The 17,984-nt window shown below is 46.0% G+C and overlaps 1 protein-coding gene across 2 annotated transcripts; it reads left to right on the forward strand.

Annotated features, from left to right (window-relative positions):
• Positions 1-73: 73 nt before the first annotated feature.
• On the forward strand, positions 74-15,450 carry CPSF4L (cleavage and polyadenylation specific factor 4 like). 2 transcript variants are annotated; one of them, XM_029599256.1, is made up of 8 exons: positions 74-3,514; positions 6,889-6,939; positions 7,274-7,426; positions 12,254-12,349; positions 12,521-12,614; positions 13,049-13,088; positions 13,667-13,819; positions 14,513-15,450. In XM_029599256.1, the coding sequence occupies exons 1-8, from the start codon at positions 3,394-3,396 to the stop codon at positions 14,579-14,581; spliced, it is 777 nt and encodes a 258-aa protein (XP_029455116.1). In that variant the 5' UTR covers positions 74-3,393; the 3' UTR covers positions 14,582-15,450. The 2 variants fall into 2 exon arrangements, 1 of the variants encoding a protein (XP_029455116.1); XR_003856371.1 differs by lacking the exon at positions 14,513-15,450 and having other exon boundaries at positions 12,979-13,088; positions 13,667-13,770.
• Positions 15,451-17,984: the final 2,534 nt, after the last annotated feature.

Consider the following 17,984-nt stretch of genomic DNA (forward strand, 5'->3'; position numbering starts at 1 on the left):
GTTGCACAGATGTGCACAACTTCACAAGGACTGAGTATTCCTTTCCTATGGACTCCAAGAACAGGTGCTTTGTGAAAGGGCCGAGAGTGGCTTTACCACATGCGATATGCATTAGTTAAGACTTGGCTAGAGATCTACTACTGAGAGCCATGGATTGAAGTAATCAGGGATTAAAGTGCTATTGTTAGCACAGATGTATGCTAATGAAATACTGCATCTTCACAAAGCCCAGGGCAGGGATACAATTGTGCTAGAGAACTGGACACAAGCTCTTTGTGCTGTACAAGAAAAGACAAAAGTAACATGTTCCATAAACCTGCCATGTGTAGAGCTTCAGCTCGGTCTTAAAGGGGCAGCGCACCATTTCATCACCAGAGGGGCAAGATGCAGTCTTGGGTCACATGTAAGAGAATTTATATACATTGGGTGGGGTGCTGGCAGAGGAGGAGAAAGGTCAGACACGGATTTGCTAGAGGTGGCAAGGAACCAGGGTCTTTTGATTTCAGAGCTGTATGCCCTATAACCCCTGAATTAAATTTGTTTAGCCAAATTTTTTTTTTTTTTAGATAAAATCTGGAAGTAATTATATTTCACTGTGCAAGTGCTTAAAAAAAAAAAAAAGAATTGGCTTTAACGAAAAACAAACCTTGATTCTACATTTATTTTGAGAAGTATGAAAGTAATCTGTTACACTCATTACTTGTCTTGAATAACTGGTTATTCCATCCTGCCAGGAATTACAACAGTGCTGGCCCTTCCATCAGTAAACATAAATTTGAGGTGAAATGAAAACGTGTTGTTTTTTTTTCCTTTAAGGAAATACTTGTAAATTTCCTCAGCAGTGCCTGCTAGGGGGCAAGGCGCAAGTTTCCTTAAGGCTGTGCCTAAGGGCACAAATGAGTGTCAAAGGTTAGAAGACTGTGTGATCACCAGCTGTCTCCCTTAACACAGCTGGCCTAGCTCCAGAATGGGTCATTTTTGCAAACCTCGTACAAGTTTTCCAGCAATACCTGTGGAAAAGCACCTTGCAGCAGCCCACCCATGCCCCTACATTCCCGTTTCTTACTGGGGTTTCTTTCTACCCAGTTTTCCTATCGCAGTATGAGATTATGGGACGTGTGCCCTGTTTTGTTATGGCTGGTCCCAAAGGAATATAAATGTGCAATACCCTCCTGTCTTCCACGGAACTGCCTGCATGGTTGCAGAGGAGAGTTCTTAAAAGAAGAAAACTAATTTTATTTATACATTTATTTATTTTTTTTGTAATGAACCTCGATTCGGGCATCCTGTCTCTTAAGGTGAAGTGCAACTGGTATGAACAGAGCCTAAGTGGCCTCGAGGCCATACGAGTGGAAGCAGACGGTGGGGACAGCTGGTGGGTGGTGCACACTGCACAGAGAAAGAGGCGCAACCAACGGGGACAAAAAAAATGAGCTGCCACTGCCTCGGGGGAAACCCTGGCCAAGAGCTCACCTGCAGTGATGTGGCCTAGTCCAGTCTGGAGGCCACGTACCGAGGGAGCAGGGGGCACCACACTGAAAAGCCATACGCCACAAACATTCTTCTATTTTACATATTTTAAGCAGCATCTCAAGTGGATTTTAATTTTTGTAGTTTCCTGTGCTTGTCTGCTTTAGGTTGATCTCCCCCCCCCCCGCTGGACTCCATTTCCGATCCATCTGTGTTTAACCTCCGGGCCATGGATGGATGAGGGGGTGGGGCATGCTTGAACAAGAGCCTCATGCTTAATGCAGGAGGGATGTGTTGGTTTTCATGAGAAATGAAATATGCAATTTAGACTTGATTACTAGGCCATGTGTATGCAAACATATCTGATGATTTTTCATGGCAGATATCTGAAAAGCAGCTTGCGTTGTGGATCTGCGCACCCTGGCTTAAAGGAGTTTTCATTGTTTGCATATTATTGCATGGCATCTCTCTATCAAAACAATTGTTGCCAGGTTTTTCTCGGAGGGCTGCCAGCACTTCCATATCATAAAGGACAACCTGAGCCATTCCTGGTTTTTACCCTCACTGCATAGGACATCAGCACCTTACAATCTCTGCATGCACCGAGCAGGGTCGGATTTAGGAATAGGTAACTTTGGCAACTGCCTAGACTAGTGTCATATTCTGAAGGCACTAAATAACCAGGCTAAAGAGGATCCTGCTTCCCACTTGTTTTAGGCCCATGGGTGGAATTCTGCCCATGGGCACCAAGATCTTAAATTTGCCCTGGGTAATGAGGACTGACTTAGCCTGTTCCTGATGTCCATGTTGGTAACCCGCTCACTGCTTGATCTTTATCTGTGTACCTCTTCCAAGCTCCGTGCTCTAACCCCATCACCTGCAGTGCATTACGGGAATATGAGACTTGGGAAAGCCAGTTCCTTTGTATGTTAAATATTACCCAGTGCAATAGCCAGCAAGGTGATTGATGACAGCTGACAAACTACAGACCCTGAAGTATGTGAAGGCAGCAGTATAGCCAAGGAAAGAACTGCAGAGCAATTTGCATGCAGGACTGGTGCTTCCATTAGGCAAACTAGAGTGCCACATTTTGGAGGCAGCAAAATCCTGCCAGCATGAGAGCCAGAAAGGTGCTTGACAGAGCTAAAACTACCAAAAAAAGAGAACACCGTTCTAGAGTAACTGCCGCCAGTAGGGGGAAGCAATGTGCTAGAAGGTTTCCCTAGGGCACCAAATACTCTTGCACTGGCTCTGTTTGCATGAGTGATATTCTTCCCATGTTTAAATTTAGGGCTACATTCATACGTTTTATTTGTTGTGTATTGCTTTGTGCGAGTGCTCTTTTATGAGGTGCTCTATAAGAAGTTGTAAATTAAGAAACAAAACGTTATTTTGTTTTACAGCGTTCCTATGGATATACCTATCTTGAAAATGTGATTACTATAGGTTGAATGAAATGGGTGACAATGTTTTGTATACTAAGCAAATACATAAAAAGGAGCTCCTTGGGATTTTCTGGTTGCTTTTATTTCACACGCGCGCACGCTCTCTTCGTTCTTCCGGCTGAAAAAACAGAAACTCGTTTTTTAGGCGCACTACCAGCATGCTGTCTCTTTAAGAGGCCCGTGGGACCTGTTTTGAGAGTCCAAATTTGGATCCCAGCTCCCCAGTCTGCAGATCCAAATGTGTCTCTTCCTGCCGGCCCCCTGACCGTAGCACGGTGGTTAAGACAAACAAACAAAGCCACATCCCTTCTGTGCCATTCAATTTACAAATCCCTGGCAACTGAGGAAATAAAACAGATGATTCTGATTTGAGGGACAGAGGAGAATTTGTGCACAGTCCCTTCGCTGATCACGTTGTTTTCTGTAGCCCGGGAGAAGACTCTGGATCTTGTTTGGGGTCGGGAGGTTACTCTGGCTCATGCCCAAGGTCCCAAGCATGCAGGAACTCATTGCTGGAGTGGAGAAGATCACCTTTCAGCTGGAGACTGATGTGCTGGAGCAGAGAGGAGCCATGCTGCTTCCCTTCCAGGGCATGGACAGTGAGTAGGAAAAACCCTGCTCGGGCCCCACTTTATACTGAGAAACCTCAGGCAGTGCATTCGAGCAGGGTGCCCTGCTTATAAAGTATCATGTGCCTAACGGTAGTACAGCAAATGGTCACAGAGTCATCTGCGTGTGGGGGATGGAACTCAGCTGGGCACTGATGCCATTATCCAAGGCAATGCCGTAGCATTTCAAGAGCCTGAGCAAACTTAAATTAAAGTCAAACCCCAGGATCAGCAGAATGCTTTTGAGGTTGGGAGGCAAGTCAACCAAGCACCACCCCCTCTCTCTCTGTCCCCCAGGCCCCCCCACCCGTCTCTCTCTCTCTCTCTCTTTCACCCACTCTGGATGTCTTCCCTTAACGACTCCCTCTCCCCCACAGGATCCCCCTTCCCCAGCTGATTAGCAGCAGCAGCAGGAGATGAGTGATGCTGCCTTAGCCCCATTCTCCTCTGCCCCCTAGCCCATCTGCTGTTTTGAACTGTGCAGTGTACAGAACCCCAATGTTATTCAAAGCAGCAGTTTGTCTTAGAGCTGCAGAAGTGGAGGATGCAGCCGATGTATCACAGTTCTCTTCCTGCTGCCTACCCAGCCCAGAATCTCCTGCACCGATTCTGCAGGAAGGCCCAGATTTTGGTGGGGCCATGGCCCCTGTGGCCTACCCCATTCCAACACCTGTGCCACACCATGTAGGTGCCATGTAGTCCTGCTTACTTAAGTATTCCTGCCAAACCACAGGCTTTGAACACTCCTAGAACCTCCGACAGTATGAATCAGTATGACAAAGTAATTCATATGGTGTGGTCCCTTATATGTCGAGGCCATGCATGTGACATTATACCATTAGTTTCCAGTGAGTGTAAAGTTGTCTGTGGTTTTCTTGCTAGCAGCTGCTTGCAACTGAAAGAAAATGTCTATTACTTTGAGCAGAGCTTCCCAAACCTGTCCTGATGACTCCGTAGCCAGTGTTTCACTGTTTTCATTGGGGCTCTCAGGACAGAATTGGGAAGCTGTTATAAAGATAAGAAATTTGGGAGGAAGGGGAAGGGAGAGAGACTGCAGGGAGGGGAAGGGAGAGAGACTGCAGACTTAGAAGCAGTGCCAGCCATACTGTGCTACATAGCACTGGAAGAGCAGTTACCAAGACAGCCAGTGCACGTAGGGTTGCCAGCTGGATCCAGATTTTCAGGACAGGTTGATCCAGTCCTGGTTTTACCTCATTGCAGGCTTGGACTTGTTCTCATTTCCCTATTGCATTCCCTAAGAATAAGCAAGACTACAGGTCTCTGCATGCAGGGGAGTAAAACCAGAACTGGAGCCAGTTGGCAACCTTAAGTGCACAGTTTGCAGTATCCTGAGGTACTACCTCTTGGATGGAAAAGGAAAGGTGAGTTAATGAGAGGGTCTCTCGGTGAGGTTCTGCCTCATGGCCAGTTCCCTTTTTCATGTTGGATTTCTCCTCTGTACCCTATGGTTGTCCTGCTTCCACCCATAAGCCATTAGTACTGGAGAAAGCCTTGTAGCAGGAAGGTTTGCTATGGGTGTACTAATACCCAAGGGCTGACAAAAGAAGGTGTCATTCTGATGGAGGTTTTACATTTTTTTTTTTCCAAAGCAATTTTATTGGGGGACACAGAGAATACAACAAGAGACTCCAACAAAGCATAGGAACATGCCACCCAAGTTTTCAACTTATAACAGCCACTAGTCCCTCCCCCCCCCCCCCCCAATTTTGTAGAGAATCTCACACCTTAGTTGTTTTTTAAAAAGGTCAAGAAGGTCAAGAAGCTGACAGTGTACATCATGAGCATATCGAGTACAGAACACAGAATACAACATACAAGTCCCGTCTGAGTACCATAAAAACACTTATAATTGTAACTTATAATTGTAACATTGCAGGCCCCTTTGTTAAAAAAACTCGAACACACAGTCCCGTCTGCTTACACTCCGACCCCTGGCATTGGGGCCAACTGTTTCACTGTTGGGGAAACAGAGCCATAGTATTCAATCCAGATGTCATGGAAAACTCGCTTCTTCCGAGGAGAAAAGCGCTTGTATAAGGAGCCGTACTCCAGTTGGAAAAGTTCTGTCATAAGTGATGACCACATAGCAAGGTTTGGTGGTTCCTTCTCAATCCATTTAAGTAAGATACATTTCTTTGCGATAAGGCATGCTTTGGCCAAAAAGCCAGTGTTATCCACATTTATACTCTCGTCCCCAATATCGTTGTTAAGAATACAGAAAGAGCAAGACCATTGGAGGTCTGTGTGGAACAAGGTCGACAAAAAGAACCGTATGGAGTTCCAAAAGGTTTGTATCTGGGGGCAGGACCATAGACAATGAATGAGGGACGCCACAGGGGTTGAACATTTAAGACATGCAGCGGACTGCACACTGCCCATACGATACGCTCTGGCCTGGGAGTAGACAATACGGTGGAAAACCCGTTGTTGTAATTCCCTCAAGCCCACATTGTTGGTGATGCTGGTAATAGAGGCATAAGAATTTGTAAGCATGTGTTCCTCCAACTCCTCTTGACAATCACTGGACCACTTTGATAGCAAATTCTGAAAAATGGGGCACGGCAATATAGCAGTGAGCATGTTGTACATCCGTGACAAGGAGGCTTGCCGCTGCTGGAAACAAAAGGTGAAGGCAGAATAAGTAGAATTAAGTAGTTGTCCCTCCAATCCGCTGATAAGGTCACGAATAGTGGCCCGTAAATATCCATACAACAAAAAATCTTGCGGGTGAAGGCCCAGTAAGGTTTGGCATTGAGAGAAAGAGTGCATCCAGTCTGAGCTAGAATCCAAAAATACCCCCAAGGGCCAATTGGGCTGAATAGCGAAGTTGGGCTGTGCAGGCAGCAGCTCTAGAGATGTCGATGTTGAACCCCGGAGAGGGTAGTGCTGAGAGACAAGGGAGGAGAGACCCATCATTTTTCGGGTGATGCCCCAAGTCTTCCTAATCGTTCGCACCAGAGTAAAGGAGATGCTCAATTTTTGGAATTCCGCATTGGAAAGATGTAACACAAAGCAAGGATCTTTGGGGATACAGAGTGACGTGATAAGCTCCGAGTCAGTATATTCCGAAGAGCCAAATATCCAATCCCCTAGGAAGCGTAAATTTGCAGCCAAGGAATAGAGATAAAAGTTAGGGAGACCATAGCCACCACGTGTCCTGGGTGCCATTAACGTCTTATAAGACAGTCTAGGTCTCTTATGCTTCCACAAAAATTTCCTGAGCTCCAAATGTAAAATACAACAGTCGCGCTGTAATAAAAGCACAGGTAACATTAAAAGTTTATACAACAGTTGCGGTGGGTTTTACATTTTTATGAACAATGATATTAATTTTTGTACCACAGAGTCTGGAGCAGCTGTATGTGAATTTTTCATCAAGGGACAGTGTCGATATGGTGAGCATCAGTGGCAGTAGTCTAAAGAATGAATGTATTATTGCTACTCTATGATATCGTCACACGATTCTTGCATCCTGTTGCCTGGTAGTTAGGGCAACATCCTCTGAACCACAACCCCTCCCCACTTTCTCCTGGCAGACCCCCATCTCTGCCTCCCTCATTGCATGACCTTGAGCTATTCACTTGACCTTCCTGAATGCAGCCCTTCATCGCTGTTCTACACTCGCACATGCACTAGCTTCATTGGATGATGCCTTGTCCTTGAGTGTTTCGTGCCACAAAAAAATGTGACCACCTGCTACTACATTGAAGCCTTTCTTTCTTGCCCAAGGGCTGAATTGTTCTTTCCGGCACCTGAGCGGGGAGAAGTCTGTGGTGTGCAAACACTGGCTGCGTGGGCTGTGCAAGAAAGGCGACCAGTGTGAGTTTCTACACGAATATGACATGACCAAGATGCCGGAGTGCTTTTTCTACTCCAAATATGGTAAATCTTGATTTTCTTTCCCACCAGCTGTTACTGGTTCATATGAAGACTATTTGTACATAATAATTTGGATTTAGAGTAATACCTTTCCCACAAATTGGATCCCAATCTGCTTTTCCATTTAATATTTAGAGCATGTAGGTGCAGACATCACTGGGGAGAAAAGTCTGGCTACTACTTTTGATAGTTGCTCTGAGGGATAGTTTCCAAAAGGGAGAAGGGACAATTGTTGTTGTTATTGCCCAATTATAACTAATTGCAGGTTAAGGAGTTAAAGAGGCTTTCCCAATGTGACTCCAGACCTAGGATTTGAACTTCTAGTTTGCTGCTCCATTTATAGCCTGGCTGTCTGCCCCGTGGTCTATGGATTGGTGACTCGACAGATCTGCCAACACTATTGCTATTCTATTTATGAAAATAATTGTGCATAAAATATTCCTCCATATGAGTTGTGAGTCCTTGCAGGACCACAGCTCAAGGCAACTAGGGCCAAATTGTGCTAGCTATTCCTAATTTCCAGCCAGAGATTCGTACCCTCTTCCCTGATCCATTGGGAAGACAGGACTACAAAGTGCACTGCAGAATACACTCAGACAGAAGTGAAGGAGCGAGGCTGCCTCTTCTTAGCAACCAGAAGCTCCGAGATCATCATTTGGCAAAGGAGTAGGAAGGGAGCGAGGGGCAGTGATTGTGATAGTGCAAGAGAGGGACTGGTGCTGGGAGCTTGGTGACAGTATCATGCACTGCCGTGTGGAGGTCCTGGATTCCGTGCATCTGGTCAGCTAGAGCTGGAGAAGCTGGTGGAGTGCTGTGCAATGGCCACACAGAGCGGCTGGATTCAGGGCCCACGATTGTTGCATTCTGGAAGGAGCCTTGGTGCGGGTGGTTCTCTCTCTCTGCAATGACTGTCAGGCCGATTCAAAAAAATCGGCAGAAGAGCCGGCGCTCGCCCAGGCACCTCTCCTGGGTGCGCAATACAGTATTTAAATTAGGGCCGCCACTTCCACTAATAAGGAGGCGCTAGGGACTCCTCCTGTATCGGCCTGCTTTTGAGTGAGTTGAGTAGGGGTATAAAATAGGGGAAATGAAATCCCTGGATGGTTGTGGATAAAGGATCATGGTGCCAGATTCCAGCCCTGGTTTAGCCAGAATCGTAATTCCCGCTTTGTTGGCCTGAGCTGAAAGCATACCGCCCTCTAACAGATGATTAAATGCCCTAGTTAGAGGCCCCAAGATAATATCCCTCAATTTTTTATAGAACCCTGCCGAAAACCCATCCACCCCTGGTGACTTAGCCATTTTAAGGCCCTTAATAGCTTGTCCCACCTCAAACTCTATCTCCTTATTTACCATTTCTCGCTGCATCTCTCCCAACTGGGGAAAATTGATGCCAGACAGGTAGGCTTGAATGTTGTCCTGCGAGATATCTTGCCTTCTAGCATACAATTGTTGATAAAATCTAGTAAAGCGTTCTCTAATGGCCGCATTTTCAGACAGCATGCCTCCCTTCTCATCCTGAATCTTAAGAATCTGATTTAGACTCATCTGTGCTTTTAAACCCCTCGCTAATAACCTGCCGGCTTTGTTGCCCCCCTCGTAGTATTCCTGTTTCACCCTATCCAATTGATGGACAATAGAGCGCATGTCTAGCTGCTCAAGCTTTTTCCTCAGTACTTTCAATTGATTACCAATTTGTGGTTCCGGATGTCTCTTATTCCTAATTTCCAATTTCCCTATTTTCTGAAGAATAGTAAATCTCAGACTCTCCCTCTCTCTCTTGACATGAGTAGCCCGCGCAATCAACTTACCCCGAGCTACCTCCTTAAAGCAATCCCACACAACTAAGGGAGAGACTTCCCCATTGTCATTTTCTGCAATATAATGTTCCATTTCCTGGTGGAATTTGAGTTCATACTGCTCATCATCCAGCAAACTCTCATTGAACTTCCAGAATCTTTCCCCCCCTTTATCCCCTATTCCCTGCAAGGTGAGCCGAATCGCTGCATGGTCCGACCAAGTGAGGACATCAATACTAGTATCCTGTACAAAGTTAGCCAAACATTTTATCAATGAGAAACAAATCTATTCTCGAGTATGAGTTATGGGCCACAGAGAAGAAGGTGCAGTCTCTCTCAGATGGATGAGTATGATGCCAGATGTCCACTAAATCCCATTCTTGCATTAAATGTGTCAAACATTTTCTATGTGTTTTAGAATAGGCCGAACTACCCGTGCTCGTGTCCAAATACAGATAGCAGGGCAAATTAAAGTCACCCCCCACGAGCACTACACCCTCTGCCCATTGCCGTAACACCGCTGCTATCTGATCTATAAAGGGTCCTTGGCCCACATTCGGTGCATATATGTTTTACTATCGTTTACACTTGGTGCCCAAGTTTAAGTTTCAAAAGGAGGTACCTGCCTTCCTTATCCCGGATCACAGTTTGCAACATCTACCGTCATACTCCTTGCGAAAAGAATACCAACCCCTCTGTATATCCCTTGGGCCGTAGCCGCTGCATAATACTGAACTGGGAAATGATGCGACAACATTAACTTCTCATGCTTTTTTCGTAAATGCGTTTCCTGACACAACAAAATATCTGTTTTAGCCTGGATGGCATCCTGTAACAGACGCTTGCGTTTGTGGTGAGCCTGTAACCCCTTCACATGCCAAGAGAGCACTCTAATCGTACCCGTCATTGAAAAGATTGCCCCCTTGCTCCCTTGCCTCAGTACCCCAAACCATCAAAATAAAAAGTCTACTCGGCTGCCACCGCCCTCTCTGTACCCCCTGACTATTAGTTACCTGACCCCTCCCTCCCCTCCCAACGAATGCATAGAAGGAATGACTACTCAAAGGCCCCCCCAAGGAGCCCGAACCCGATCTCTTATAGACCAAAGTAGAATGAAAACGGCCAACTACTATGGCCGATGCAGCACTCATAAGTCAGTTCTCAAACTTCATCCGTAATCTTAACCGAATAACTAGATTAAACATTATCCAGGAATCAATTGTCCAAGGACCTTCGATATGAAAAGAAAAAAAAAAAAGCGACCAGGAAACCGATTGAAATCTAAAGGCAGAGCTTCAACGATGTGGTTCCGTGGATGTAGTAGATCCTCCTGACTGGCGACGCAGTCTCTTTCCTCCTGATTGGACCCTTTGCCACCTTTGAGGTTGATCTCTCTTGTCCACCTCCTCGTGCTGTGTGTCATCGCCACCAGAAGTAATTATCTCAGCAGAAATCAGCGCTTTCCTGGCTTCCTCCACAGATTGCACTCGTATGGTAGTGCCTTGAATGGTGAAAGATAGTCCAAAAGGGAAGAGCCACTTGTATCTGACTTCCCTGTTCCTCAGCGTGGTAACTATGCCCTTGAATTCCCGTCGCTTCTGGATGGTATGGGCAGATAAGTCTTGAAAATCTTCGATAGCATAACCCTGCCATATGATGTCGTTCCTTTTTCTTGCACATGACAATACCTTTTCTTTTATTTGATAGGAGTGAAAACACACTATTATATCCCGGGGTAGATTGCCCTGGGGTTTAGCCAGGGCTCTATGTGCCCTATCAAAAATGATCGCCTTTCTCCCTTCCAGGGGATCATTTTCATATAGAATAAGTTCACAAACATCTTTTATAACTGCATGACAATCAGCAGAGGCAAATTCTTCTGGAATCCCCCGACATCGCAAGTTCCCTCTTCTAGACCTGTTCTCTAGGTCATCAACCCAGGATTGCAGTTCACTGTTAGAAGTTTGTAAAAGTTTTACTTCTCGCTGCAAGGACTCCTGGATTTCCTCTAGATCTCCGATCCTCTGCTCCGCCTCTCCCACACGTCCTCCAAGTGCCTCACGATCCTGACGCAGCTCCCCTATCATTGCCTTAATTTCTTCCTTCATCGTGGTCATCTCCTCCTTCGTGTCACCAAACCACGCTTGGAAGTCTCCACGAGCGGGAGGGAGCTGCTCCGCTATCAGGACCGGCTGGATCCAGCATTGCACTCGCCGCCTCCCGCTGTGCCTCGCTGCCATTTTCACGGGCTTCCCCCTGCTCCGGGACAGCGCTAGCAGGCCGCTGTTTCGTCGGGTCAAAGGAAAAGTGTTTTAAGATCCCTGATCTTCTTCCTCGCCGACATCCTTGGGGGCTCACACTGCTTTTCTGCGCTTTTCGTAGTATTTTGAATGGTCCTGCTCCAAAAACGCTGCGATTTACTGAGATCAGGCTTGGGAGCTTGTCTCCTAAGCTGCCATTTAGTGGAGTGACGTCACTTCCTCCCCCAGATTCCAGCCCTAAGTTTTCAAATGAACTGGAAGTCCAGACTGGGGAGGGGGAAGAGGAATCTGCCAGGCCCAAAAGAAGAAAATGCACAGAAGGAAACAGTATTTTCAGTGGGGAAAAAATGTGTAAGAAAAGAGATCCTGATAGGAGACTGGAGAGTGGTAGACTCGGGGAGTAAAGGTCGCATTTCCTCACAGATAGGATGCTGGATGCAGGGTATCAGGATTCAAGAAACCATGGAACAGTTATCCTGGATGCTTAGGGGTGGGAGTATGAGGGTAATGCAGAGATCAAGTAGAAGGTGCCACATGGGATGGATCAGGAGGGCTTTGTGGGCCTGCAGGTTTCTGTTACTCTGTGTCCCAATTTGTTTGAGCACGTGGATTATGGCTGAAAGCGCTCATGCTCAAGCGAGTGCAGTTTTCTTTCTACAGCAGTGAATTACACTCTGCTGACGGCTTCCCAGTGGTTGCGCTCTTTGGAGACCCTTTTATTCCAAGTCCTCACTTCACCAGTGGCTTGCTGTCTGAATTGTACGTTTCAGGCGAGTGCAGTAACAAGGAATGCCCGTTCCTGCACATCGATCCAGCGTTGAAAATTAAAGACTGTCCGTGGTACGATCGAGGTTTCTGCAAGCATGGTGAGTGCATTGGGTAGGTCCTGCCTACATGAAGGAATGGGAAAACCTTTCCACATTGTCTCTTCCGAAACGATCCCTGATCTCAGTGCTTGCTGACTCTCCCCGTGGAGTGGCTGCAAGAAATGTTCCATTTGCTACTGAACTTTGGATCTCTGTCTCTCTTTACTGCAGGTCCTTCTTGCAAACACAGACACACCAGAAGAGTGATGTGCGTGAACTATTTAGCTGGATTCTGCCCAGAAGGACCTAAGTGCAAATTTGTACAGTAAGTATCTTTCAAGATAGCCTAGGAAAAAAAACAAACCAAACAGCATCCTGTCTTTCCAAAGGCTCTTTCTGCCTGGACTTTTACTGAACAATAATCTTTAAGGGGGTTGAGAGGTTAATGTGTATTGCTGCTATTGAATCTGTCACCACCATGTAGATTTGGCTGCAAGACCAGCAGAGCAAAGCAAGTGGTTCAGCGGCACCAAACAGTTAAATTAAGTAGCAGATCCAAAGAGCTAAACTTTAGACCCATGGTGCAGCTGGGTTGAGATTTTTAAATTCCCATTTTTCCAGGTCTGACAATGTTGCCTTTTCAAGGAGCGTTACCATACTTTCTTTTTTTTTTTTCCCACATTACACAGAATTGTCCTGGGGATCTGAGTATGAATTTCCTTCCTCAGCTAGAAATCACTTTCTCATCTTGCTTTCTAGCCCCAAATTTGACTTGTTGTGCCTTTCAGACCAATTGAAGGTAAGAAATAAGACTAAAGCTTCCTGAACCAACAATACTACTGCAGTGTTTTTTTTTTTTAACATCCTTTTCCTTTCTGATTTTCTGTGCAGAAATGTGTTGGAACTGTATGAAAGTGCCATCTTCTTCTAATTTTCGCTTTGCTTATCATGTTATATCTCAGCCACAACCAAACACCACAGGAGGTCAGCACTGATGCATTATAAAGAAATGCTTCTGCTGCGACACAGGATCCTTAAGTGTTCCACACCGCTGACAGGGTCTGCTGGTAAACCAGGAGGACCCAGGGAAAGGACACATTCTTTATTGCTGGAAGGTTGCATATAATTAGAAAAAAAAAAAGTGGATTTATACAGTACCTTCCTGCAAACCAAAGCTCCATGCACGTTAGAATTTCTAACACTCCAAAAATAGCCATGCAGCCACCTCTGGGATGCATGATCTGGCACCTAGACTTAGAAAGGGAGAGGGGTGGTTCTATTAAAATAATTCTGTGCCAAGGTGCTGTCCAGCTTTCTTCTCCTGGCTTATGATTTGTTGTTACACCTGACAGAGATTTTCATTGCTTTGTGCCCTAGACCACGGTTCATCCCCCGAGGCTGCAAGACATTCCATTCTTCCCTGTCCTCTCCGCCGGCAGTCTAGTCCAGAGCCGCCAGCAGAGGCTGCAGGGCCCAGCAGCTTATCCCTATGGGATGCTCCGCCCACTGGAGCAGGTTACGTGTTTCAAGGTTAGGTTCTCATTGGCTGTTTTGGGATTACAACGCAGGGCCTAGCATGAGGGCACAGTAAATATCACACGTAGTAATCCTACCGCAACCAGCCAGAATGATGGGCTTGTTCAGTTGCTGCTGTTATGAGCATAATAGAGCGATGGTCCTTTGTTGTATTTAGGGGAAGGAGGGACTAAATTGTGTATCTCTGCTCTTCCCTCCCCATCTCCTGTTAAATTGGGAGCCTCCGTAAAGGCTGACTCCCTCAGTGATGACTCCACCGCCTGGTTCCACAGTACGTTTTTTCTCGCTCTCTCTTTTTTTTTGACCCAGCAGTTTTCAGCTCAGTTGGAACCAGGCCTTAGATCTGGTGCCATCAGCCTTCATTTGCAAGTACCCGGGAATATTTTTCCCTGTTTACATCCCCTTCCACCTTACTTGATTGCAGTCACTGCAGCAATAGTTCTCAACTGGGGAACCATCTGCCAGGACTCCTTCTGGATGTCACCATTGATCAACGGCTAGGATTCCCTCGCCCCCCAGTGCCTATGAACACTATCGCTGCAGCTTCCCCAGCGGTGGCCGACAGGGGCAGTGGAAGACCTCAACCTGTAATCAAATCTAGTTCTCAGTTATAGGTAGTGCACAAGCACGACTTGCTGAGTGGCCCGACTCATTTTCTAATTGTGATTCTCTTCTTTTCAATTACAGTGTGGAGACAAAGGCCATTATGCAAATAAATGCAGCAAAAGCCGCTCTGCATGCCTCGTGAAAAAGTAACATCTTGGGTTTTTGGTTTAAAAATGCAAAAGAAGCTTCACCATAGAACATTTTAGTACTTTGTGCCTACATCTTGGGAGGGACCAAGGCAGAAACCTGAGCATATAGATCACAGGAAAGAATGTTTCACATGTGAAGGGCTTGCACTCAGACTACAAGTAAACACAAATTATTCGTACTAGGACTGGAAGTCAGGCATGGTGCCAAGCTGCTGCAGGGTGTTGCTTTAAATGGGTACCAACCCGGTGATATTCCCTGAAGGAGGAAAAGGCACTAAGCAGGGTCAGAGTAGGGATAACAACCAGGTGTTTTAAGGAGTGTGGGAACAAATGAGCATTAATCTCATTAAGAAACAAATTTGGGCTTCACCTCTGCAGCAGTGACCCGCTAACGTCCAGCTGCTTTTCATGACATGCTTTCCTCCAGCTTGCGACTCGAAAGTCACCTCCACCCTGCATGCCAAGCCGTCTTATTTCAAGTGCCCTGCAAGCATGCGAATGAAGTTGCCATCTAATCATCGGTGAAAAACAGAAAAGTCATCTCCTCAGTCTCCAAAGTGGTCCGGAATGGAACATGTTCGCATGTGCTTGCTCTTCCTGGCTCATAAGTAGATTATATAGCTCCATTAACATACAGGCCTAAGCTGTAACCAATCCCCAGATTTCCTAGAAATCCAACTCTCTAAAAAAAAAAAAAATCTCTTCTCATTTGCTGTGTAATTTGGTTTTATGAAATCAGAAGGAAGGTAAAAACAGGATAAATTGTGAAAGCCAACACTCCATATAGTACTAAAAAAAAAAACAAACTAGCAATAAGGTTTATAAATGTATAGCCAGTTCACCAGCTCCTTAAGGGAGAAAAAATACCATGTAGTTTGATTAGGGAGATGAATAATTGCCAAATTCTGTTTTCAGTCTTTTAGTGTAAAGTGGCTGCTATTTGTAATGCTACAGTGTAACTTATGACAATAAAATTTCTTACTGCATACATTTTGGAATTTGAGACCATTTTTACCTGTCTTGGGCAGCAGAGGGATCCGTGAGCTTGAAATGACCAATAGAACTGGGAGAATTCAAACTTATCTCCAATGTATGTAAATGGATAGTTCAGCTGATTTTCCCTTCAGCATATAAATCATCACATGTACCAGAATGCTTTTCCACCTGATGTTTCTCAACCACTGGTCTCCAGCAGCTTTTCTGCCGGTCCACAGAGGGCAGGTGCTTGCAGGTGGATGAGGCAGAAGCAAGACCTGCCCTGCAGCTTCATGCACTGCATTCTGCACCACAAAGAGAAAACAACTTTCTTAAATAGGCTAGTCACCTTCTTAAAATGACATAGAGCAACTGCAGGGCTGAGCCACGAGATTAAAGAGCAGAGGGGTTAGAAAGTATATCCTCCCCCTCCCCCACAGTTTCAGTGCTGCAACTGGCCCACATGATTTAAGGAAGGTAGCTAGCCAGTCTCTGGCATAGAAAGGTTGGGAAACACTGTGATAGAGGACAGAAGATGGGAGAAGGATGATGCCTTAGGGATCCTGGGGCCAGTTCTATCCCCAGTCTTTCAGGTCGATCCAGTAAAGTGTGCTCCGTTGGAGCGCACTGTCAGCCTACTATGGACGCGTGTTTTCCCTTACCCCTTATTCAGTAAGGGGAGGAAAACACGCGGCCCACCCGCGGCACCTAATAATAGCGCCCTCAACATGCAAATGCATGTTGATGGCCCTATTAGGTATTCCCGAGCGATCCAGTAAGTAAAATGTGCAGCCAAGCCGCACATTTTACTCTAAGAAATTAGCGCCGCCCAAAGGTCGGCGCTAATTTCTTCCGGCACCAGGGAAGTGCACAGAAAAGCAGTAAAAACTGCTTTTCTGTGCACCCTCCGACTTAATATCATAGCGATATTAAGTCGGAGGTCCCCAAAAGTAAAAAAAAGTAAAAAAAAAAAAAAAAAATAAATTTTGAATTCGGCCCGCGGCTGTCGGGCCGAAAACCGGACGCTCAATTTTGCCGGCGTCCGGTTTCCGAGCCCGTGGCTGTCAGCGGGCTCGAGAACCGACGCCGGCAAAATTGAGCGTCGGCTGTCAAACCCGCTGACAGCCGCCGCTCCAGGCCAAAAGGCGCGTCCCTAGCGCCTCCTTTTCCTCGTTTGCACCGCATCGCCTAATTTAAATACTGGATCGCTCGCACCGGCAAGGGGCCGGTGCGCGCGCCGGGAGAGCGGGCGTTAGTCCGCTCTCCCACGGACTTTACTGGATCGGGCTGTTTGTGAGTTATATTGTGGAGGAGTTAGAAGGAAATTTCACTTTATACAGATGACCCTTAGATCTGAGTGCCCACTCCTGAAAGAGCAGACAAAATGAAGTGCAATCTAGGAAAGCTCGAGGAATGGGTGAATACTTGGCAGTTAAGAACATAAGATACGTGATGCTGTGTCAGACCAGCTGTTTCAGACAGTGGCCACTTTGGGTCACAAATATCCAGCAGATCTGTACCTTACTTCCAGGGATAAATGCAAAAAGTGTAACAGCATGCATTGGGGATGCAAAAATCAGATGCAAGGAAGGGCAAGATATTGATGTGGGCTAAGCAGGAGAGACCTTGGCTGATCACATCTGATCTCAAGGTAGTATGATAAAGTTGTGGTCAGAGCCAGAGGGATGCTAGGGTGCACAGGAGGAAGCATAACCAGCTAAAAACAAAATGATGACGTTGTACAGGTTGTTGGTGAAACCTCGTAGAATATTTTTCCAGTGCTGGAGGCTGTACCTCCAAATGGATACAGATAGGGTAGAAGTGGTCCAGAGAAAAGCTACCAAACCCGTGCAGGGTCTATACCAAAAACCCTGTGAAGTGAGACTTAAGCACCTAAATAGGTATATCCCAGAGAGGAGAGGGAACATTCAAATATCTCAATATCTCAAAAGGTATAAATCATGCACAAGACGTAAACTTTTTCAGAGGAAAGAATTCTGCAGAACACTAGGTCATGGGACGGATCTGCAAGGGAGTAGCTGTAGGACCAACATTGGAAATATTGCTTTGTGGCAAGGGTGGTGGATGTATGGAATAGCCTGCGGTGGGAGGGGAACAAAAGCAGTGACAGAAATGAAGAAAGCAGGTACAGGTGGTCCTCAGTGCTGCAGGGAGGAGGAAAGCCAAAACTCAATGCAATTTCTGCTACTGCACCAGGAACGGCAGACTGTAAGGTCCTTGTCTGCCATCAGAGTCTGTTTATATACAGATGAAGACAACAGGGTTCTCTTATGGATTTTGACTGATGTAAGTATGGGCCCAGTGAGGGAGCTGAGGCGTGGGGCTACAATGCTTTGTTTTTTATATTAAAAGATGACTTCAAAATCACAGAGTTAAATATAGATTTGGAGAGAAAAAGCATGTTTTCC

This window comes from Rhinatrema bivittatum, chromosome 4 (assembly GCF_901001135.1).
Source record: "Rhinatrema bivittatum chromosome 4, aRhiBiv1.1, whole genome shotgun sequence".
Taxonomy (NCBI): Eukaryota; Metazoa; Chordata; class Amphibia; order Gymnophiona; family Rhinatrematidae; genus Rhinatrema; species Rhinatrema bivittatum.